The 25,973-nt window shown below is 40.9% G+C and overlaps 1 protein-coding gene across 1 annotated transcript in view; it reads right to left on the bottom strand.

Moving 5' to 3' along the window:
• The window catches only part of GREB1L (GREB1 like retinoic acid receptor coactivator), a 242,900-nt gene that overhangs the window by 167,447 nt on the left and 49,480 nt on the right, over window positions 1-25,973 (bottom strand). The window contains exons 7-11 of the mRNA XM_058438566.1: window positions 12,501-12,629; window positions 8,026-8,142; window positions 7,271-7,390; window positions 6,121-6,258; window positions 3,245-3,430 (exon numbers count right to left, since the gene is read on the bottom strand). Coding sequence (XP_058294549.1) covers window positions 3,245-3,430; window positions 6,121-6,258; window positions 7,271-7,390; window positions 8,026-8,142; window positions 12,501-12,629 — 690 coding nt within the window. The remainder of the gene's footprint in view (window positions 1-3,244; window positions 3,431-6,120; window positions 6,259-7,270; window positions 7,391-8,025; window positions 8,143-12,500; window positions 12,630-25,973) is intronic.

The raw sequence follows: 25,973 nt of genomic DNA on the forward strand, positions 1-25,973 counted from the left end.
TTTTTAAAAAAAAATTTTATTTATTTATTTTTTAATTAGAGACAGGGTCTCTGTCTGTCTGCCAGGCTGGAGTACAGTGGCACAATCATAGCTCACTGCAGTTCTGCACTCCTGGGCTCAAGTGATCCTTCTGCCTCAGCCTCCCAAGGTGCTGGGATTACAAGCGTGAGCCACCACACCCAGTGCCTCATCCTCAGCCTTTACAATTACATTGCAGGTGTTTTTTCTCCACTTTTGCAAGCTTGATAACAGTAATCTTTTCCTTCAAGTGCTGATCTCCAATAAAAGATTAGTCGAGGTATCAGTTTTAATGACTTTGCAAACAGAACTACCTTAATAGGAAAAGTCAAGGTTTAAATAGACTCAGAGCCTTACAAGAATCTCCGGATTTGCTGATTTCATTATCTACTTCAAAGATTTGCTGATTGTGAAATGACTGAGATTTTTAAAAAGTGACTGTAGTGAAGAGGTATGGTTCCTTCTGAAAAATCTTGCTTTTCTTCTTCTCTGTTACCTCTAAGTAACTGAGCCACTGAAGTATTAAAATTATCCTTTTAGAAGTTTAGATTTTTTAGGCCGGGCGCGGTGGCTCACGCTTGTAATCCCAGCACTTTGGGAGGCTGAGGCGGGTGGATCACGAGGTCAGGAGATCGAGACCACGGTGAAACCCCGTCTCTACTAAAAATACAAAAAAAAATTAGCCGGGCGCGGTGGCGGGCGCCTGTAGTCCCAGCTACTCGGAGAGGCTGAGGCAGGAGAATGGCGTGAACCCAGGAGGCGGAGCTTGCAGTGAGCCGAGATTGCGCCACTGCACTCCAGCCTGGGCGACACAGCGAGACTCCATCAAAAAAAAAAAAAAAAAAAAAAAAAAAAGAAGTTTAGATTTTTTAAATGTCTATAATCTATGGCATATGTGAAACTATTCTTGCTTGCCTTCTTGAAAGCTCCAGAGACAATAAATAAATAAATAATAATAAATAAATTAAGGACTCCAGAACAGTTGTTGAGGGATAGAGATGTCTCAATGTACAAAGCTTAGGTTTTAAAAGAGAAATAGCTATTCATGTATATCGAGAGGCCTAATTGATTGACTGGAAGTCAAATTCTGGAAAGAATTGATCCTGCAGGGCAGAGAAGAATTTGTGTAATTAAATTGAAATTGTTTCTTTTTCTTTTTATTTTCTTTCTTTTTTCTTTTCTTTTTTTTTTTTTTTTTTTTTTTTTTTACAAAAGATAAGACCGTTTAGTACTTTAAGGAAAGATATCTTATTTTGACCACTTGGTTCATTTAATTAAATTAGACTCTGATTTTAAAAATTGCTATTAAGATTGAAAAAGAGGCCGGGCATGGTGACTCACACCTGTAATCCCAGCACTTTGGGAGGCCAAGGCAGGTGGATCACCTGAGGTCAGGAGTTTGAGACCAGCCTGGCCAACATGGTGAAACCCCGTCTCTACTAAAATTACAAAAATTAGCAGGGTGTGGTGGCTTACGCCTGTAGTCCCAGCTACTCGGGAGGCTGAGGTATGAGAATTGCTTGAACATGGGAGGTGGTGGTTGCAGTGCGTCGAGATTGCACCACTGCACTCCAGCCTGGGAAACAGAGTGAGACTCGGTCTCAAAACAAACAAACAAACAAACTGAAAAAGAGTGCTATAGTGATTTGCTTGGTTGGCTATAATATCATCACTCTATGAAGCCTAGTTTTACTAATTTTGGGTGCATTTAGAAGTGGGCTTTAGATCTTAGAACACAGTCTACAATCTAATTTCAGTATGTAGCAATTAAAATTATGTCATCAAATGAGCTGTGGACCCAGATGAGCTTTATAATTGTATGACCTTTCAATAAGCATCATTAGCAAGTCCTAGGTTTATCATGAAATTGGTGCCTTGTAAATTTCAAAAGGCCATATCGAAGCAGAGCCCACGTCAAGGCACAAAGAGTTCTAGTCAAGATTGCTAGCTAATGCACCAAACACTGAATATGCCCTAATAAAGCTTTTTTTCCTTTTAAAGTTATTTAGTCCAGTGTTTTTATTATCTCCTAACACTGAAGTACTTTCTAAAATTAAAAAATTTCACAAGAGTGCATACAAATATTTTTATGTGTAATTTTACATCTCAAATTTTTTTTTTTTTTTTTTTGAGACGGAGTTTCACTTGTTGCCCAGGCTGGAGTGCAGTGACGTGATCTGGGCTCACTGCAACCTCCGCCTCCCGGGTTCAAGCAATTCTCCTGCCTCTTCCTCCAGAGTAGCTGGGATTACAGGCATGAGACACCACGCTCGGCTAATTTTGTATTTTTAGTAGAGACAGGGTTTCTCCATGTTGGTCAGGCTGATCTCGATCAGCCTCAGGTGATCAGCCCGCCTCAGCCTCCCAAAGTGTTGGGATTACGGGCGTGAGCCACAGCGCCCGGCCACATCTCAAATATTTTTCTAAGTAAATCAGTGGCTTGAAGTCCTAGAGTGAGTGTATAATTAGATGGCCTACTGCCATTTGCAAAATAAAGGACATTTCCATGTAAATGCTGCTGAGCCACTCTAGTATTGTCAGGGCACCTGCATACACCTACTTGGGGCTTAGGAGAATATATCAGATAGAGGAAATGAAGGGTTCATGACCTACATATCCCCCTTACCCTATAGCTTAGAGGACCTTCCAGGGAGGTCCACAGTTATGACCTCATTGATGGAAAGCACAATGGGACTCCATCAAAGGGGTGTAGCTGGAGAAGAAAAAAAAAATGGGTGTAGGGCCAGTGGATAAACAAGATAAAAAGGCGAAGTGGAAAACTGGAAAATAATTGTTTAAGACAATGGCTGTGTTTGCATTCCAGATGGTAGGTGCACTTTCAGAAAGGTGGCCTGGCCAAGCTCCCCAGGGAAGGGGGTGCTCAAGGCACAACCCTTTAAGGTTCTGCCTACCTTAACTACTTTGGAGACCTTTGGAGCATCCTGAGACTGAACACTAGGTGGTGCAATTCATCTCCTCTAGGACCCAAAGAAGAGGAAAGGAAAGGAGTAGAAAAGAAATGAAGGAGAGGAAAGGGAAAAGTTACACAGAATGGGGTTGAAGGTAAAGAACATTAGAAGTGAAAGACGCAAAATAAGAGATAGGAGGATAAACGTGAGAAAGAAATAAAAAGTACATCACAAAAAAACCTCAAAAGTAGTCACCAGTATATCACAAAAAAACCTCAAAAGTAGTCACCAGCAAATAATTACGGAAAATGACTTACCCAGCCGCACAAGATATTGTATCGTCAGAAGAATCATGTTTTCCACGCTCAGAAATTGGCTGCCAGTCAACCCTAATTGTTCCAAATCTTTGTTTTCCAACTGTGGAATCTTGTAGCAATTCACCAGCAGAGGACTCACAACAATGTCACCAACATTTCCATAGAAATAGGGTAAAGTGCCATAGCCTGTCCCAATAGAAGCAGGTCAGTACAGTTCAACATTTCTTTTCATGGTCCAACCAGGTACACTTGCTCAACGAGGATCAAAGATGCTTAACAAAATTCCCTGCCCTCTGAGATAGCTACCAAACAAATCATTTGGACATATCAATCCTAGGGAATTCACTTGGATGCTCTAAATTCTATCCTTATATTAAGTTAAATGAACAGGAAACAAAATACAGTTGGCCCTCTGTATCTGTGGGTTCCACGTTCAATCAACCGTGGACTGAAATAGTCAGAAGAAAAAATTCCACAAAGTTCCAAGAGGTGAAACTTGAATTTGCTGTGGGCTGAGTAGTATGCTGAATTCACGTGAATGATGTGATGTGTAAGCACTGTATTATTACGAGCAATGGAGAGGCGGTTTAATGTATATGAGAGGATGTACATAGGTTATATGCAAATACTGTGCCATTTTATAAGAGGGACTTGAGGATATTCGATTTGATATGGGACGGGGCCTGGAATCAATCCCCCAAGGACACTAAGGGACAACTGTACTCATATTATCTGTTTCTCATGGAAGGAACATGTTAATATTTTGCTGGAAGATTGATGAGTTTGCAAAACATGTCTGTATCCTCTGTAAAACTGCAATGATAAAATATTTCTGATAAAGTCCCTGATCAAGTTTATTTTCAGATAAGAAATCAGAAAACAAACAAACAAATGACAATACGGCTGGGCACGGTAGCTCACGCCTATAATCCCCACACTTTGGGAGGCCGAGGCGGGTGGATCACCTGAGGTCGGGAGTTTGAGACCAGCCTGGCCAACATTTTCGCCTTTAGTAGAGGTGAAACCCAGCCTCTAAAAGTACAAAAATTAGCCAGGCATGGTGGCATGCAACTACATGGGAGGCTGAGGCAGGAGAATTGCTAGAACCCAGGAGGGAGAGGGTGCAGTGAGCCGAGATCGCGCCACTGCACTCCCGCCTGAGCGACAGAGCAAGACTCCATCTCAAAAACAAAAAAACCGGCCAGGCGTGGTGCAGCTCACGCCTGTAATCCCAGCACTTTGGGAGGCCGAGGCAGACAGATTGCTTGAGGTCAGGAGTTTGAGACCAGCCTGGCCAACATGATGAAACCCTGTCTCTACTAAAAATACAAAAATAGGCTGAGCGTGGTGGTGCACGCTTGTAATCTCAGCTACTCAGGAGGCAGAAGAATCACTTGAACCCAGGAGGCACAGCCTGCAGTGAGCAGAGATTGTGCCACTGCACTCCAGCCTGCATGACAGAGCAAGACTCTGTCTCAAAAAACAATGACAAAAAACAAAAACAGAAACAAACGACAACACATGTTTCACTTCCCGAGATTTCCTTTCCTTTCCCCTTTCCTTTCCTTTCCTTTCCGACACTATCCACCTGGAGATATTCCTGAGATTTCCTTAAAAAAAAAAAAAAAGTAAGCTAAATTCATTGATTAATAGCAAGATTCTACTAGTTTCAGGTGCTTGGAGATCCCTGCTCCTTTGTTATCTTAGCTATTTTTGTGAGGTTGTCTTCCTAAATGTCAGTAAATGGTCTCAAATTGTTTTGAAATAGATGGGATAAAATATGTCCAAAATATGCTCTGTTTTGGTGGTTGATGGAGAGGACAGTCCCTCTGTAAGACTTTCTAAAAGGCAGGCACCAAAGGACCAAAGGGTCCCCATGTTCTATGCATCTTTCCAAAGCTTGGTGGCACTATGTTAATACTCAACAAGAGCTTCCTAATCCACACAGCATTTAAGCAACTGGGATCCCCTCAGTACCTACAGATCTAGGATTAGCAGATAGAGCAACCAGGTAAAGGACATGACTCCAAGCAAAACCATCCACTTAGGCAGGCTCAGGCCAACCCAAAAAGCAAATAACACTGCATGTAAACACACCCTAAAGATGTGGGGAACTTAAACACCCTATCTATTTTGTTCTAAAGGTAGAGCAAGCAGTCTCCTTCTGGCCTAGGCCAGCCCTAAACCAAGGAGTCTCCTGACATGGGTATGAAAAGCACTAAGTTAGTCCTGGAATGTAGGGACCCCTAAATGTCTATACCTTCACTTGTAGACCACCTGGAAGGACTCAGCCTCCTCAAAGATACTAAGGTTCAGACCTGCAACTGTGGGGCCTCTTGGTTCTCTTGAGTAGGGTCTGTCAGCTGGCTTGGCTTGTTTCATTTCTTTGTGGTTTGGCTCCCTTTGACTGCAATGTCCCCTCCCTGACCTTGTCCACTTTGACCAACCTTCAGGACCCAGCTTAACCAGCACCTCTGGGAAGTCTTCTCAGACCCCTCCAGGCAGAGGTAAGCCCTCTCTCAGAGCTCTGAGTTCTGGTTGCTCTTGGTTGTGAACCTCTAAGGAGCTCGCATGTCACAGTGTGCTATAATGGTATCGCCCATGTTTTGTAATGCTTATTTACCAACCCTGGTGGCTCATGGGAGGTGAGACTCCCCCACTAAACAGTGCTCCTTGAGGGCAAAAAGACTTTGCCTTATCCTCAGCTCCTAATCAAATGTTTAATATAGCATGAAAGAGCTGACCAATAAAAGCTGAAAGAATCAATAGATGGATGAATATCTTCATGAAAATGTATGAAAAAACACAAACAATGAAATAGAAAAACACTCCTAGATTCCAGCAGACACAGGCAACTTGGAATTCCATTACCTTACCTATCAGAATTACTGGTCTAACTCCTGAGTTACTCAGCAGGTTTTCAGGAACAATTACAGTTTCCCCTGCAGGAATGGGCCTGGGTTGTAAAATTCCAGTTAGTGGGGTCTGTGGAACTGGGGCAGATAAAAGGGGCTCTGGAAAAAAAAAAGTTTGACAAGAAAGATGACATGTGAAAACTAAATGAAATACAATAGAAAGCAATGCAGTTTTAATACTTTTAATAGAGAAGCATTAGAAATCTAATGGTTTGTTGTGTTTTTCATCAGGTTTATTATGTAAAGTGATAAGTGAAAAAAACAAAAGGAGAAAAAAAATTAACCATAATCATATCATGTGGCTATAACTACTATTTAGCATTTTGGTGATTTTCCTTCCAGTTGTTTTTTCCATATGCAGTATTTTGGATCCTGTTTGGTATTTTCGCTTTCCCCCTAAGATTATCAAAGGCATATATCTGTTCATTACATACACTTTGAAAGGTATAGAAAAGTGTGAAGAAGGATGAACTCATCATTAACCAGTACTACCTACAGGCAACCATAGTGATAGATTGGCATAATTATTTGTGTATAAGATGTCTATGTAGTCTTTAAAACTATTTATTTAAACAAACATTTAAATAACTGATTTATGTCTTAGAACCAGTATATTTACAATTTTCTGTGGCTTGTTCAGCAAGGTAGATAAATGTTTGAACTGTGGATACCAAATGGCTACAGTTAGGTATTCTGAAAGAGAGCCAGTTGGTTTTGGTTTTTCAGGTTTCTAGCCACAGACTGAACCATCCAGGTCAGAAATAACAAGCATGGGTCACATAAAGAACCAGATAACAGCAAGGAAAAATCTAACACCACTACTAGCAAAACAAGTCCATATATGCTCTATGGTGGTGGGTTGGTAGCATTGTGTCCCATATAATGAATGGCTTTTCAATGCTATGGGTTGAAATTAAGCCAAAGGTTGAATTCAGATCAGCTGTAATGATCTTGTGCGTGCAGGGAAGGCAAATGTGATCGGGACAAAACATTAGCTACTATCAATATCCTCATATAACTCATCGTCAAGAGTTCAGGGAAAGAATGGAAGTAGAAGATATCTCTGCTAATTAAAAACACACTTACAATCCATCTTCTGTTAAAATCTTACCAGTTCTTGAAAGAGGGCGAACTGTAGGGACAGGTACAACTAAGCCAGGTTGGGGGAGAGGTGACCCAGGATACCATCCCCGGTGTCGTTTCTTTGGTGGCCCAGAAATGAACATGGTAGCTGAAGACAAACAAACAAACAAAAAAAAACAAAAAAAGAGATAGTCTTGTTCTCAGCCATGTGGAAGAAAGGAAAGAATGCCAGAGTAATACAGAACCTTTAATTTGATTATACTCAGAAAGTCTAAATCACTCCTTTAGAGGTAAAGTTTAAAAAAAAAAAAGCCACATTAGTAACCCAACATTACAATAAGAGCCACTTAACATCTGTATGTTGTTTTACAGTTCCCAAGTTTATGTAGCTTATTTCATTTGATTCTACCCACAATCTTGTGGAGTCGTAGGGCAAATATTGTTGTTATACCCATTTTGTAAAAGGAGAAAGGAAGGCTCAGATTTGTCCAGGATCACACAACAGAGAACTTTGAATCCTGTACTTTGGTCAGCTAAACCCATGGTTTTTCAAGACACTTCCTTATGCATTTGTTTCAACATTATTTCCCAGTTAGGTCATCCATATAGAATCCCAAGATATTTACTCATTACTGTTCACACCAATTACAAACTTTCAAAACACTGTATGACGAACTGAGAAAAAATCTAGAGTGTGTTGCCAGATAATTCATTACAAAATCTGGAGCACTTCTAACCACAGGTTAAGTGCATTATTACAAAACTCTACAACAGGTATTGTACCTTGATCTCCTGATGCATAGCTAGGTCTTGGTGACAAAGAGTAATTCCCTGTGTGGGCTGGAGTGGAGCTGGATGCACTGCCCTTCCCTCCATGGCTACTGTTTCCATTAGCAGCATCTGTAGAACACAAGGAGAGGAGTGCTCAGAACAGAGACTGGGCGGGGCACTGCTTTCTGGGATGCTGGAACCATCTGATAGACCTCACACTCTAGGATTCCAAGAAACCTCATGGATAGGACTCAGTCCAGTTATACAAAACCAGCTGCAACTGTCAGAGGAAGATCTTCATTAAAATTAAATGTCACTTATAGAAACAATTTCCTAGGACCCCAAGAGATCTTCTGGAATCATTTTCAGTGAAGTCTTTGGAGATGATGGGTGGGAGGGAGGGAAAAAATTCTTACATATACTTTCTTAACTTTGCGTCATGGAAAGTTTCAAACATATAGAAAGGTAGAGAGAATAGGATAATAAACATCTACATACCCACCATCCAATTTCAACATTTACCAACACAGCCCATCTTGCTTTATCTATACCCTTACCTCCGTCCCCTCCACATACACACATGTATGCTGTGAATTACTTTGAAGCAAACCCATATCATTTTGTACATAAATACTTCTGTGTGCTTCTTTATTCCTTTTTTTTTTAAGATTGAGTCTCGCTCTGTCGCCCAGGCTGGAGTGCAGTGATGTGATCTTGGCTCACTGCAAGCTCCGCCTCCTGGGTTCACGCCATTCTCCTGCCTCAGCCTCCCGAGTAGCTGGGACTACAGGCGCCTGCCACCACACCCGACTAATTTTTTGCATTTTTTTTTTTTTTAGTAGAGATGGGGTTTCACCGTGTTAGCCAGGATGGTCTCAATCTCCTGACCTCATGATCCACCCGCCTCCCAAAATGCTGGGATTATAGCATGAGCCACCGTGCCCGGCCTTTTTTTTTTTGAGACAAGGTCTCACTGTCACCCAGGCTAGAGTGCGATGGCAGGCTCAGAGCTCACTGCAGCTTTGAATTCCTAGGCTTGAATGATTTTCCTGTTTCAGTCTCTCAAATAGCTGGGACTACAGGAGTGTGCCACCATACCTGGCTAATTTTTAAGTTTTTTTTTTTTTTTTAAGAGACAGGGTCTTGCTATGTTGTCCAGACTGGTCTCAAACTCCTGGCCTCAAGCAATCCTTCCACCTTGGCTTACCAAAGTGTTGAGATTACAGGTGTGAGCCACCACACATGGTCTTATGTATTAGTTTCTAAAAGAAAAAGACTCTTTTAAAAATAACTGGAATATCATTACTATACTTAAAATTAGCAATGATTAATACTTTCTTTTCTTCTTCTTCTTTGAAACAGGGTCTCACTCTATCAACCAGGATGGAGTGCGGTGGTGCAATCACAGCTCACTGCAGTCTTGACTTCTGGGCTCAGGCAGTCCTCCCACCTCAGCCTGCCAAGTAGGTGGGGGCTACGGGCATGTGTCACCACACCTGGCTAATTTTTGTATCTTTTTGTAGAGACAGGGTTTTGCCATGTTTCCCAGGCTGGTCTTGGACTCCTGGGTTCAAGTGATCTACTTGCCTCAGCCTCCCAAAGTACTGAAATTATAGGCATGAACCACCGCATATAGCCAATAATTTCTTAATATCATAAAATATCCTATTAGTATTCAAAATTTCCCCCTATATTTTAATTATCTATATAAAAAAACCACTTTTTAAAAAAGTTAGCTTGTTCAAATTGGAACTCAAAAAAGATGCACATACTGAATTTAGTGGCTACATCCCTGAAACCTCTTTTAATCTATAAGATGCCCTTCCTTTTCTTTCTTACAATTAATTTGCTGAAAACCTGGCAAAATTTTCCATTTTCTAGATTTTGCTGATTAGATACCTGTGGTGTCACTTATTCTCTTGTCCCCTGTATTTCTAATAAACTAATTATTAGATATAGAGGTTTGATCAAATTCAGTTTGTTTTTTTTGGCAAGAGTTATCTCATAAGTACTGTGGTATACAGTACTTCCATCAGGAGGCACATAAGCCAGTTTTCTCTCTTCTTGTGATATTAAGATTGATTAGTAGTTTCAAAAGTTGTCAGCATAATCCTTGGCATTATAAAGTTGTTCAGCCTTTCATCTGATGGTTTTAGTAACCATGATGATTACTGATCTATTATTTCATTGATTTTTTTAATGCTGTAAAAACTTGATTCCATTGTTCAAAGTCTGTAATCCAACCAGAAGGTAGATCCTGCGAGCAATGTTGGACCTGAGTAAGAACAGAAGCGGGCTGTGTAAATTATGATGCCTAACTGTTGAAAAGTTTCCAAAAATGGCTAGGCACAATGGCTCGCGCCTATAATCTCAGCAATTTGGGAGGCTGAGGCAGTAGGATCACTTGAGCCCCGGAGTTCGAAACCAGCTTGGGCAACATGGGGAGACCCTGTCTCTATAAATAATTAAGAAAGAAAGAAAAAAGAAAAGTTTCCAAAAATGACAGGCTCTCTTTATGCTCATTCTTCTACTTCTCTTAAAATTTCTTCTACCACTAAACTTGGCTGGGTGCCATGGGTCATGCCTGTAATCCCAGCACTTTGGGTGACTGAGGCTGGCTGATCACTTGACTCCAGGAGTTTAGGACTAGCCTAGACAACATAGCGAAACCTTGACTGTACAAAAAATGCACAAATTAGCTGGGCACAGCAGCATGTGCCTATAGTCCCAGCTACTTGGGAGGCTGAGGCGGGAGAGTTGCTTGAGCCTGGGAGGTTGACGCTGCAGTGAGCTGAGATCGCACCAGTGTACTCCAGCCTAGGTGACAGAGAGATACCCTGTTTCAGAAAAATACACACACACACACACACACACACACATGCGCACACACACACACCCCACTGAACTTTTCTGGGATTCTATCTTTATTTTTTTGAGACAGATTCTCATTCTGTCACCCAAGCTGAAGTGTAGTGGCACAAACATGGCTCACTGCAGCCTTGACTTCCCAGGCTCAAGCCATCCTCACGCCTCAGCCTCCTGAGTAGCTGGGACCACATGTGCAACAACCACACCCAGATAATTTTTTTATCTTTTGTAGAGACAAGGTCTCACTTTGTAAACTGGGCTGGTCTGGAACTCTTGGTCTCAAATGATCCTCCTGCCTTGGCCTCCCAAAGTGATGGGTTTACAGGCGTGAGCCACTGTGCCCGGATGAAGCCTATCTTTTGTTCACAGCTTGCCTCAGGCTACATCTCTCCTTGGCTTATACTATTTACCCTGATGACTTTAACTATATGTTGGTGGCTCTACTCTACACCATCAGTCCTGAATTATCCCTATGATAAATTAAATGGCTGTTGAACAGCTCCACATGGATGTCTTATGGGAATCTCAAACTCAGCATTTCTAAAATTGAACTCTCAATCTCCCACTGGAGAACCTGATCCTCCTTCTGTACTCCTGTCTCAGATGATGGCATCACCATAAGCCCAGAAAGATGAATGTCGATTGAGACCCCTTCTTCTCCTTGATGCTCACGTTGATCAGTTAATTCTTGCTGGTTTCACTTCCTGAGTAGTTCTCTAATTTGTCCTCTCCTCTGCAACCTATTATCATTCTAGCCAAAGACTTCATCGTTTGTCACCGAGACGACTGAAATGACCTCCAACTAGTTTTCCTATCTCGTCTTCTTCTTACACATTACAGCCAAAATGATCTAGCTGAAGTTCAAATCATACCATTCCTCTGCTCTATAAATTATAGAGTGAAATCCACATTTCTTAGCCTGGCTGCCTGTAACTTCTCCCTTAACCATCACCTACTCACCTCTTGCCACTTTTTAAGCTTTACATTTTATAGTTCTATCAAGTCCAAATTGCTGGAAGTTCTTGCATACATCATATTGCTTTTCCCCCTTCCCTTCTTTTCCTTTCAACCACTGTTTCTGCTGTTCCCTGAATCTGAATTGCTTTTCCTCTATTCCTTTGTACAGTGAAGATCTCCTCATTGTCAAAGACCAGGCTCCTCTGAGAACTTAATTACTCCTACAATGCTGGGCTAAAACCCTTTGCTCTGTGTTCTTCTGTACATTGACATATTTGTTACAGTACACTGAAAATATCTTGTCAGAGGTCTATCTCCCCCGCTAGATTACAAGGAAATTGGGGATCAGGGATTGAACCTTATTTATCTTTGTATTCCCAGTTCCTAGTTATAGCAGGTGCCCCAAGAAACGTTTGTTAAATGGAATCAGATTGGTATGTCACTTCCAAGTAACAAGTGTCATTCCCTGACTCTTCTGATTGGAACGTAGAGAACACAAAGCTTTGTACACTAGTACATTATTATAGACAGCCCCACTTCTCTCTTCAACTGTCAGGGACAGGCAGTTTCTGTTTTCTTCTATCAATTTGTCAATTAAATGTCACACAAGTCTTTTATGGACTATGTATTTACCAAAGAAATATAAGTGAGGAAAACATCACCTGCAGCAAAAGTCTTCCCTACAACCTGCAAAGATAAAGCCAGTGGTTTCACAACATTCTTATTCCGGGTCAGGTCCTGAGCTCCACTTAAATTGATTGCAGAATTAGCTGGACTGAGAATCGGCGAATCTTTAAAATGAAAGAGTTTGTTTAAATTAGCAACTATTTATATATGCAGGAAGGAAGTTAATTCAACAAGAGTTGAGAAAAAGCAGATTATAGAATTTGTCCTTTCCTTGAACTGTTCTGACATTTTTAAAAGTCCATTTCTATGTATACTGGTTTTTAATTTTTTACTTATTTGACAAACACTCACTAGAAGTTACTATGTGATGCATGCTATTTTAAGCACTTTAAATATATTAATTCAGTTAATTCGTGTAACAACTTTGTGAGGTAAGTATTACTACCTTAAATAGTAGCAGCCATTTAACCTAGTCAAAGTTAACTGTGGAGGTAGTCTCCATAGTCCCCCTCAAAGCCATATATATATACATATATATATGCACATGTATATACACACATATATATACATATATACACATATATATACATATATACACACACACACATATATATATATATACTATTTTTTTTTAGATGGATTCTCGCTCTGCTGCCCAGGCTGGAGTGCAGTGGTGGCATGATCTCGGCTCACTGCAACCTCTGCCTCCCAGGTTCAAGTGATTCTCCTGCCTCAGCCTCCTGAGTAGCTGGGACTACAGGTGCACGCCACCACGCCCAGCTAATTTTTGTATTTTTTGGTGGAGGTGAGGTTTTGCCATGTTGGCCAGGCTGGTCTCGAACTACTGACCTCAAGTGATCCACCTGCACTGGCCTCCCAAAGTGCTGGGATTACAGGCGTGAGCCACCGTGCCCAGCTTCAAAACCAGATTTTAATGAGATGTTTTTATCTCTATCTAGATGAGTTTATTATTTTAAAAGTGTCATGCAAACTAACTCACTGAAATGTAGGAGAAAGCATTTTTCTCTGAAAGAAAGTTGCTTTAGTTTTTTTTTTCTTTTAATAAATTAGAATTAATTTACTGCAATACCAGGAACATCCAAAAGAAAGGGATTCTTTGGATTAAGAAAATAATTCAGCCCAGAAAACCACATGCTATTTCAGAGACAGGCTGTGGAAGAGAGAAAGACTCAAGTCAATTAGAGTTTTTCTGATGAGTAGAGACCCCAAATCCCTGACTACTCCAGCAGAACAGCTAGATCGATTAACACAGGAAAGTGTCAAAAGGGACTGTTAAACCTCTCTGAGAGTCTGAGAGCATGCTCTAAGGAACAGGATACTTATTAATGGTGCTCCCTTAGAAATTATCTAGAAAATTATTCATCCCACAACATGATTCCTGATTAATCTAATCATTATTTCTCATCAGAACTCCAAAGAATGAAATGGTCCCCCACTGGCTTGGATGAGTTAACGTGCTTCTCTGAGGGCCTGACTTACTCACAAGTGAGTGATTTAAGGTCTGCTGGAAGGACCCAGTGCACACACAACATTACAAAGTTGTAGGAAACTGAAGATGACTCCAGTTTTTCATGTCTTAACAGAGCCTTACAGGACAAGAATCCGAGTTAAGTTTGCTATGCTCTTAACACAGATTTGTCATTATGTTTATGTTTCAGGCCACAGTCATATTGTCTGGAAGATTAGTAGCTTTCTATACTAGTTTATATCTATAATTTTAGCATATCCTTAATTTGAAGAGTGATAATTCATCTTATATTTTCAAAACAATGAATTCAAATTGGTACAGAATAATGTTTTAAAAATCAGAAGGTACAAAGTTAATCTACAGAAATAAATCTTCATATATATAAACAACAATCCATAGTTAAATAAAATGCCTACGAATAAGCTTAATAAGAAATGTATGCAACTACATGAAGAAAACATCATAATATTTCTGGACATAGTATCTGGGATTTGTCTTAACATATTGAAGGAGGAAGTCAGATTAAATAATAATCACTATGTGTTCCTAAGTACTGAAACTGGGTGATAGGTCATGGTGGTGGTTTACTTTATTATTCTATTTTTATATGTGTTTGAAAAAGCTGGCCAGGCGCAGTGGCTCATGCCTGTAATCCCAGCACTTTGGGAGGCCAAGGCGGGTGGATTACCTGAGGTCAGGAGTTCAAGACCAGCCTGGCCAACATGGGGAAACCCCGTCCCTACTAAAAATACAAAAATTAGCCGGGCGTGGTGGCATACACCTGTAATCCCAGCTACTCGGGAGGCTGAGACAGAAGAATTGCTTGAGCCCGGGAGGCGGAGGTTGCATTGAGCCGAGATCGTGCCACTGCACTCCAGCCTGGCTGACAGAGCGAGACTCTGTCTCAAAAAAAAAAAGAAAAAAAAGAAAATGTTAAAGATTTTTTTAATTAAAAAAAAACTTATGAAAATCATGAATATACACCTGAACAAATATGAAAACAAACAATGCTTCTGAGCAGAAATATTTGATATCAAAAAGATGCCAATCAACCTAAATTAACCACTCAGTAAATTATATTGAGGCAATTATGTACACAGGAAAAAAATAAAGTTGTACCAACATCTTACACCAGGTGTCAAAAAAAATCAAATGGACCAAAGATATAAACTTAGACTCTGAAAATATAAAAATAATAGAAAATATGGAAGAATTAATTATCACCTTGATATGGAAAAGACCAAATTATTAATCAAAATGCAGAAGCCATAAACAAAAGATTGATAAATTCAGTTACAAAAAATAAATAATTTCTGCATGGCAAAATTTTATAGCCATATAAATAGCCAGAGAGAGATGGAGTGGCCATCCTAATCTCAGAAGAAGTAGACTCTAGGCCAGGCACGGTGGCTCACGCCTGTAATCCCAGGACTTTGGGAGGCCAAGGTGGGCGGATCACGAGGTCAGGAGATGGAAACCATCTTGGCTAACACAGTGAAACCCTGTCTCCACTAAAAATACAAAAAAATTAGTGGGACGCGGTGGCAGGCACCTGTAGTCCCAGCTACTCGGGACACTGAGGCAGGAGAACGGCGTGAACCCGGGAGGCGGAGCTTGCCGTGAGCTGAGATCATGCCACTGCACTCCAGCTGGGCGACAGAGCGAGACTCTGTCTGAAAAAAAAAAAAAAGAAAAAAGAAAAGAAAATAGACTCTAAGACAAAAATTATTACTACATGAAAAAAAGAACACTTTATAATGATAAAAGGGTCAATCCACCAGTAAAACATAATTATAAACGTATATACACCTAACAACAGAGCCCCAAATAAATGAAGCAAAGATGAACATAATTGAAGGGAGAAACAGCTATTTGATAACAAGGGTTGGGTACTTCAATACCCCACTTTCCATAATGAATAGAACAACCAGGGAGAACATCAATAAGGCGGAAATAAAAGACTTGAACAACACTGTAAACCAATTAGGCCTAAGACATCAGTAGAACATTCACCAACAAAAGCAGAATATACATTCTTTTCAAGGGCACCAGAGAGATTCTCCAGGATAGACTATATGTTAGGCCATAAAACAAGCCTCAGTAAACTTCAAAGAACTAAAATCATACAAAATACCTTCTCTAAACGCAAGAGACTCAAATGAACAATCAATAACAGAAGAAAATTTAAGAAATTCACAAATTTATGAAAAATAACACACTCATAAATAACCAATGGGTCAAAGACATCACAAAGGAAATTGTACCCCACTTTAAAATAAACGAAAATTAGGTTGGATGCGGTGGTTCACACCTGTAATTCCAACACTTTGGGAGGCCGAGACAGGCGGATCACTTGAGGTCAGGAGTTTGAGACCTGCCTGGCCAGTGTGGTAAAACTCTGTCTATACTAAAAATACAAAAAAAGTAGCCGAGTGTGGTGGTGGGCGCCTGTAATCCCAGCTACTCAGGAGGCTGAGGCAGGAGAATCACTGGAACCCAGGAGGTGGAGGTTGCAGTGAGCCAAGATGGTGCCACTGCACTCCAGCCTGGGTGACAGAATAAGACTCCATCTCAAAAATAAATAAATAAATAAATATAAAATAAATGAAAATTAAACACAACATACAACAACTTATGGGATGCCACTAAAGTAATTAGAAGGAAATTTATAGCTGTAAATGCCTATATTAAAAAAAAGAGGCCAGCCGGGCGCGGTGGCTCACGCTTGTAATCCCAGCACTTTGGGAGGCCGAGGCGGGCGGATCATGAGGTCAGGAGATCGAGACCACGGTGAAACCCCGTCTCTACTAAAAATACAAAAAATTAGCCGGGTGTGGTGGCGGGCGCCTGTAGTCCCAGCTACTCGGAGAGGCTGAGGCAGGAGAATGGCGTGAAGTGAGCCGATTGGCCATGATCCAGCCTGGGGAAGGAGATCCGTTCAAAAAAAAAAAAAAAAAAAAGAGGCTAGGCACGGTGGCTCATGCCTGTAATCCCAGCACTTTGAGAGGCCGAGGTGGGCAGATCACCTGAGGTCCGGAGTTTGAGACCAGCCTGACTAACATGGAGAAACCCCATCTCTACTAAAAATACAAAATTAGCCGGGTGTGGCGGCGCATACCTGTAATACCATCTACTCCTGAGGCTGAGGCAAGAGAATGGCTTGAACCTGGGAGGCAGAGGTTGCTGTGAGCCAAGATTGCACCATTGCACTCCAGCCTGGGCAACAAGAGCAAAACTCCATCTCAAAAAAAAAAAAAAAAAAGATCCCAAATCAATCCCCTTAAGAGTGATCCCAAATCAATCACCTTAAGAAACTAGAAAAAGTGAAAACTAAACCCAAAGAAAGAAGAAGAGGCCGGGCGCAGTGGCTCACGCTTGTAATCCCAGCACTTTGGGAGGCTGAGGTGGGCAGATCACGAGGTCAGGAGATCAAGACCACAGTGAAACCCCGTCTCTACTAAAAATACAATAGCCGAGCGTGGTGGCGGGCGCCTGTAGTCCCAGCTACTCGGAGAGGCTGAGGCAGGAGAATGGCGTGAACCCAGGAGGCGGAGCTTGCAGTGAGCCGAGATCGCGCCACTGCACTCCAGCCTGGGTGACAGAGCGAGACTCTGTCTCAAAAAGAAAGAAGAAAGGAATAAAGACAACAGAAACGAATAAAGTAAGGAATAGAGAAACAATAGTGGAAATGAACAAAACCAAAAGTTTGTTTTTCGAGTGAATCAACAAAATTGACAAGTCTTTAGCCAGATTGACCAATGAAAAAAGAGAAGATATAAATTACTAAAACTAGGAATAAAAGACGGGGCATCACTGGCAACCTTAAAGAAAAAAAAAAGCATTATAAACAAATGCTATGAACAATTGTATGCCATTGTTATAGACTGAATTGTCTCCCCGCAATTCATATGTTGAGGCCCCAATTCCTAAAACTTTAGAATGTGACTGTATTTGAACACAGGACCTTTAAGGGGGTAATTATGATGAAATGAGGTCATAGGGTAAGGGCCTAATCTGAAATGACTGGTGTCCTTAAAAGAAGAAGAGACATCAGGAATGTGCCCATACACAGAGGAAAGGCCACATGAGGACACAGCAAGAAGACAGTCATCTGCAAGTCAAGGAGAGAGGCCTCAGCAGAATCCAATCCTGCCAGCATCTCAGTCTTGGACTTCCAGTGTCCAGGACTGTGTGAAAATAAATTGCTATTGTTTAAACCACCCAGTGTGTAGTATTTTGTTAAGGCAGCCCTCGCAAACTAATATAGCCATCAAATTAGATAAATCTAATTAGGTAATTAGATTTGAAATTGACAAATTCTTAGGACAGAAATGATCAAAATTGACTTAAAGAGAGAGAAAAATTCTGAATAGACCTATAACAAGCAAAGAGACTAAATTAGTTAAAAACAAAACCAGGCCAGGCGCGGTGGCTCACGCCTGTAATCCCAGCACTTTGGGAGGCCGAGGCGGGCGGATCATGAGGTCAGGAAATCGAGACCATCCTGGCTAACACAGTGAAACCCTGTCTCTACTAAAAATACAAAAAATTAGCTGGGCGAGGTGGCGGGCACCTGTAGTCCCAGCTACTCAGGAGGCCGAGGCAGGAGAATGGCGTGAACCCCGGGGGGCGGAGCCTGCAGTGAGCCGAGATCGTGCCACTGCACTCCAGCCTGGGTGACAGCGAGACTCCGTCTCAAAAACAAAACAAAACAAAACTAAAAATAAATCTCACAATTATCCACAAAGAAAAGCCTAGTTCAGAAGTCTTCCTTAGTGAATCCTACCAACATTTAAAGAATATCATGCTTTCTCAAATCTTTTCAAAAAGTAGGAGGAGCATTTCCCAGCTCAACTTCTTAAGGCCAATATTACCCAGACAAAGACATCAAATGGCTGGGTGCCATGGTTTGCACCTATAATCCCAGCTACTCAGGAGGCTGAAGTGGGACGACTGCTTGAGCTAGGAAGTTTGAGGCTACAGTCAGCTATGATCGCACCACTGCACTCCAGCCTGGGTGACAGAATAAGACCCTGTCTCAAAAAGAAAAGGAAGAAAGGAAAAGAAGAAAGGAAAGGAAGAAGAGAAGAGAGGAGAGGAGAGAAAAGGAGAGGAGGGGAGGGGAGGGAGGGGAAGGAAGGGAAGGGAAGGGAAGGGAAGGGAAGGGAAGGAAGGAAGGAAGGAAGGAAGGAAGGAAGGAAGGAAGGAAGCTACAGAGAATAGTTTATGAAACACGTGAATGTGTACATAACAATGCTCAACAAAATACTAGCAAATACAGTCTAGCAGCATATAAAAAGGATTATAGGCTGGGCGCGGTGGCTCACGCCTGTAATCCCAGCACTTTGGGAGGCCAAGACTGGTGGATCACTTGAGGTTAGGAGTTCGAGACCAGCCTGGCCAACATGGTGAAACCCCATCTCTACTAAAAACACAAAAATTAGCTAGGTGTGATGGCAGGCACTTGTAATCTCAGCAACTCGGGAGGCTGAGGCAGGAGAACTGCTGGAACCTGGGAAGTGGAAGTTGCAGTGAACCAAGATCGTGCCATTGCACTCCAGCCTGGGCTGACAACAGCAACACTCCATCTCAAAAAAAAAAAAAAAAAAAAAAAAAGAACTGCGATCATGCCATTGCACTCCAGCCCGGGCCGACAACAGCGAGACTCTGTTTCAAAAAAAAAAAAAAAAAGGATTATATGCTATGGCTAAGTGAGATTTATAGTTGAAATTCAAGATTGGCTTAACATATGAAAATCTATCGATGTTATTCCATACACCATATTAATAGAATAAAGGACAAAAACCACATGATCATCTCAAGAGACATAGGTAAAGCATTTGACAAAATCCAACATTCTTTCACGACAAAAACACTCAACAAATTAGAAACAGAAGGGACCTTCCTCTACTTGATAAAAAGCATCTACAAAAAAACCACTACTTTCAGTTTCAACACAAGAGGACAAAAAAAAAAAAGACAAAAAGACAAAAACCCAAAATAAAAACAACAAAAAACCCACTGCTACCATCAGACTGAGTGGTAAAGATCAAACTATGATCTGGACGAAGATATGTCCACTCTTGTCACTTCTATTTAACATGTACAAGAAGTTCTACCTAGGGTAATTATGAAGGAAAATAGAATGTATCCAGGTTTGAAGGAAGAAGTAAAACACATCTATCTGCAGATGACACGATCCCATATATAGGAAATCCTAAGGAAGCCATTACAAAACTACTAGAGCTAATAAATGAGTTCACCAAGGTTTCAGGACAGAAGATCAGTATTCAAAAATCAGTTGTATTCCTATGTAATTGCAGTAACCCAAAAATATACTTAAGGAAAAACGTCCATTTTATAATAGCATCAGAAATAATAACTACTTAGGAATAAATAGAACAAAAGAAGTGTAAAACTTATACTATGAAAACTACAAACCATTGTTGGTTTTTTTGTTTTTTGTTTTTGAGGCAGGGTCTCACTCTATTGCCCAAGCTGGAGTGCAGTGGCATGATCGTGGCTCACAACAACCTCAAGTTCCTGGGCTCATGTGATCCTCCCACCTCAGCCTCCCAAGTAGCTGGGATGACAAGCACATGCCACCATGCCTGGCTAATTTTTTGTATTTCTTGTAGAGATGGAGTTTTGCCATGTTGCCCAGGCTGCTCTTGAACTCCTGACCTCAAGAGATCAGCCTCCCTCAGCCTCCCAAAGTGCAGGGATTATAGGTATGAGCCACCACATCTGGCCACAAAACACTGTTGAAATAAACTAAAGAAGACCTAAACAAATGTAAAGATGCCCATCTTCATAGATCAGAAAGGTTAATATTAAGATGGCAATACCACTCAAACTACTGTAAAGATTCAGAGTAAGCCCCATCAAAATTCCAGCTGGCTTCTTCACAGAAATTGACAAGCTAATCCTAAAATTCAAATAAAAATGCAAGGGACCCAGAATAGCCAAAACAATCTTTTTTTTTTTTTTTTGAGACGGAGTCTCGCTCTGTTGCCCAGGCTGGAGTGCAGTGGCACGATCTCGGCTCACTGCAAACTCTGCCTCCCGGGTTCACACCATTCTCCTGCCTCAGCCTCCCAAGTAGCTGGGACTACAGGTGCCTGCCACCATGTCTGGCTAATTTTTTTGTATTTTTAGTAGAGACGGGGTTTCACCGTGTTAGCCAGGATGGTCTCGATCTCCTGACCTTGTGATCCGCCTGCCTTGGCCTCCCAGCATGCTGGGATTACAGGCATGAGCCACCGCACCCGGACAGCCAAAACAATCTTGAAAAAGAAAAGCGAAGCTGGAGGACTTACACGTCCCCATTTCAGAACTTCGTACAAAGCTACCATAATTATGTAGTGTGGTGTTGGCATAAGGACAGACATACAGATCAAGGAAATAACATTGAGAGTCCAGAGATAAACTCTTACATTTCATGGGCAAATGAAATTTGACAACAGTGCCAAGAAAATTCAAGGGGTTAAAAAATTTAGTCATCATAACAAATGGTTTTGTGACAACTGGATATCCACAGGCAAAAGAACGAAGCTGAACCTCTTCCTCATATCACATAAAAGAATTAACCTAAGGCCGGGCGCGGTGGCTCATGCCTGTAATCCCAGCACTTTGGGAGGCTGAGGTGGGCAGATCACGAAGTCAGGAGTGGGAGACCAGCCTGGTCAACATGGTGAAACCCCGTCTGTACCAAAAATACAACAAATTAGCCAGGCGTGGTGGCGGACGCCTGTAGTCCCAGCTACTCAGGAGGCTGAGGCAGAAGAATCGTTTGAACCTGGGATGCAGAGGTTGCAGTGAGCCAAGATTGAGCCACTGCACTCCAACCTGGGTGACAGGGTAGACTTCATCTCAAAAAAAAAAAAAAAAAAAAAAAAGAATTAACCTAAAATAGATTGTACATCTAAATGTAATAGCTAATAGCTAATAGCTATAACACTCTTAGGAGAAAACACAGGAGTAATTTTCATGACCATGGATTAGGCAATGGTTTCTTAGCTGCAACACCGAAAACACAAACAAAAGAAAATATAGATGAATTAGTTAGTTTTCATCCAGATAAATAAACTCCATGTTTCAAAGGACACCATCAGGAAAGTAAAAGACAACCCACAGAATGGGAGAAAATCTTTGAAAATCACGTATATGATATAGGACTTGTATTCTAAACATATTTTAAAAACTCTTGTAAATCAATAAAGAGTCAACCCAACTGAAAAATTGAAAATTGATTTGTATAGTTACTTCTTCAAGGAAAATATACCAATGGCCAATAAGCACATGAGAAGATGCTCAACATCATTAGCCATTGGGGAAATGCAAATCAAAACCACAATGAGCTACTACATCATACCCACAAGGGTGACTATAATAAAAAAAGACATTAACAAGTGTTGTAAGGACATGGAGAAATTTGAATCCTCACACATTGCTGGTGGAAATATAAAATGGTGCTGCCGCTTTGGAAAACAGTTCTCGAATGATTATACATAGACTTATCATATGACCCAGCAATTGCACTCCTAGGTTTGAAATGTGAGAGAAGGGAAAACACACATCCAGCCAAAAACCTGTGCACAAATGTTCATAGCAGGATTGTTCATAATAGCTCCAAAATGGAAATAACCCAAATGCCCATCAACTGATGAATGGCATTTATCCACAGATTGTATATTGTATGGATAAACATTGGTTTATGCTTCAAAGGACACCATCAAGAAAGTGAAAGACAACCACAGAATAGGAGAAAAATCTTTGAAAATCATGTATCTGATAAAGAACTTGTATCCCAAATATATATATTTTAAAAACCTCTTATAAATCAGTAATAGGCAACCTGACTGAAAAACTGAAAATTGATTTGTATCAACTTACCTATTGAAAAATTGAAAATTTATTTCTATCATGTTTATCCATACAGTAGAATATTATTCAGCAGTAAAAAGGAATGAAGTACTGATACATACTACGATATGGATGAACCTTGAAAACATTATGCCAAATGAAAGAAGCTAGTCACAAAAGGCCATGTGTAATAATTATATGAAATGCCCAGAACAGACAAATACATAGAAATAGAAAACAGATTTGTGGTTGCCAGGGGCTGAGGAGAGGGATGAAACAGGGAATGACTATTAATGGATATGAGTTTTTTTCCTTGGAGTGATGAAAATGTTCTGAAATTTATTGTGGTGACGATTGCATAATTCTGTGAATATAATACTTAAAAACACTGAATTGTACACTTTTTGTTTTTTATTGAATTATATACTTTTAATGGATGAACTGCATGATATATGAATTATATCTTAATAAAGCTGTCACTTTATTTTATTTTATTTTGAGACAGAGTCTCACTCTGTCACCCAGGCTGGAGTGCAGTGGCACAATCTTGGCTCACTGTAACCTCTGCCTCCTGGATTCAAGTGATTCTCATGTCTCAGCCTCCCAAGTAGCTGGGATTAGAGGCATGCACCATCCATGCCCAGCTAATTTTTGTATTTTTAGTAGAGACGGAGTTTTGCCATGTTGGCCAGGCTGGTCTCAAACTCCTGACCTCAAGTGATTCGCCTGCCTCAGCTTCCCAAAGTGCTGGGATTACAGGCATGAGTCACTGCGCCTGGCCAAAGTTGTTACTTTAAAAATGCTATGTACAAACAAAATTATAAACCAGGGAAAATTTTGTGACTAATATCACAAATAATTACACTATGCATTACTGTCAACAGAGGCCAATAAGAGAAAAAGAGATGCTTTGTTGCCCTACATCACATCCTTTTGGTCTACCTTTGATTTCAGTAGAGGCTCTAGTGGACAGTTCTGCATGAGCTCAGACTCCTGGGGATAGCATCCTACCTCAAGCTCACATCTAGCTTCTTTTAGCTATTTGTCTCAGGGCCTTCTCCAAGGCCACAAAGCTCTCTCAGCCCTGTGTAAAGTCCAGAAGTGCAAGAAAGTATAATGCTTGTAGGGCAATCCTAAATTAATAAGGGATGTAAGAATAAATGTCCCAGCCTCCCGAGCCTCCCATTCTTTTTTCTTTGAGATGGAGTCTCACTCTGTTACCCAGGCTGGAGTGCAATGGTGTGATCATGGCTCACTGCAGCCTCAACCTCCTTGGCTCAAGCAATCCTACCTCAGCCTCCCATGTAGGTAGGACCAAAAGCATGGGCTACCACACCTAGCTAATTTATTTGTATTTTTTGCAGACAGGAGATCTCCCTATGTTGCCCAGGCTGGTCTCGAACTCCTGGGCTCAAGTGATCCTCCTGCCTTGGCCTCCCAAACTGCCGGGATTACAGGCATGAGCAATTGCACCCGGCCTGAGCCTCCCATTCTTCAGAAGGATAATTCTTTGAGGAATTCTGCATGCTTCTTGGAGTATCTAGTAGACTCAAGTCTTTCTGTTTTACAGGAATTATGTACAAAAAACACTCTTATGTTGGCTTTCTCCTGCTTCCAAGGATTATTTCTCAAATAAACAACCTGCACCCAAGTCCTTCCCTTAAGCTCCGATTCTAGCAGAACCCAAACTGTGATAACCAACAACTCAATAACTAAAGGGTAAAGGTAATGAACTTAGAGTTTATAGAAAAAAATGCAAACAGCTTTTAAACAAATGCAACAATGCTTAATGTCAACAAGGGAGATGCAAATTTAAAAAAACACAGATTTTGGGCCAGGCAAGGTGGCTCATCCTGTAATCCCAGCACTTTAGGAGGCCCAGGCGGGCAAATCACAAGGTCAGGAGTTCGAGACGAGCCCGGCCAACATGGTGAAACCCCGTCTCTACTAAAAATACAAAAATTAGCTGGGCATGGTGGCACCTGCCTGTAATCCCAGCTACTTGGGAGGCTGAGGCAGGAGACTTGCCTGAACCCAGGTGGCGGAGGTTGCAGTGAGCCAAGATTGAGCCACTATACTCCAGCTTAGGCAACAGAGCAAGACTCCATCTAAAAAAAAACCACAGATTTTATTTTTCACCCATCAGATTCACAAAAATCCAAAAGTTCAATAAATAAACTCAATTAGTGAGCCTCTGTGGAAATATTGGCACAACCTGTTAGGAGAGTAATTTGGCAGCATGTATAGAAATTGCAAATGAGTATATGTTTGATCCAGCAATCCTGGACATTTATGTATGTGAGAAATGATACATATTGAGGTTATTCATTGCTGCATTGCTTCAAAACAATATAAATGCCTATCAATAGGGAGCAGGTTAAATAAATTATGGCATATCCAGATAGTATGTGGTGGTAAAAAATTAATGAGGAAGTTCTCTATTGATTTGGAAAGATCTTTAAGACACAGCAATATGAAAAAGTGAGGTGCAGAATCGTGCATACAAAATTTTGCCTTTGGAGTAAGAAAGTTGTAAAAATAAGAATTTGTATTTGTGCTTGCTTGAATAGATATGAAGAAAATCTAGAAAAATACAGAAGAAAAATAATTATGGTGGTTACCTGTTTGGGAGGAGGCTGTAGAAATAAGGTGAGATGAAAGAGAAACTTTTTACTGCATATGTATGAATATATTATATATGTATGTATATACACATGCACATAGGTATTTCTGAAATATGTAAATGTTTCAGAACAGTTTTATTTGGGAGTAGCCCCCAAATACCCAAAATGTGATCCCCTGTCACCTTGCTCAGACACGAATTTGAACCACAGGGCTGTGAGGCTACTGTGCAGAACCTGGTGCTTAGTGAGTAAGTAGCTGATTGCTCAGCATCTACATCTCACCAAGGCCTCATTCTCTCTACTAATGATTTCATATCCATTTAAAGAAGGAACTTGTAAGCACTGGAGGATTCATAAACTTGTAAAGTTCCTTGAGCAAGTCACAGCTCTGCTCTCTACGTTGTGGTAGTTTGTAAGTTCTTGTTTCTCCCACTAGGTCATACAGCTCCTTGAGGGCATTCCCAGCTCGTGGTACAATGACTGTCACATTACGGCTAAAGAAATAAAATGGAAAAAATACCAAAATAATC

Source organism: Hylobates moloch, unplaced genomic scaffold, assembly GCF_009828535.3.
Source record: "Hylobates moloch isolate HMO894 unplaced genomic scaffold, HMol_V3 SCAFFOLD_5, whole genome shotgun sequence".
Taxonomy (NCBI): Eukaryota; Metazoa; Chordata; class Mammalia; order Primates; family Hylobatidae; genus Hylobates; species Hylobates moloch.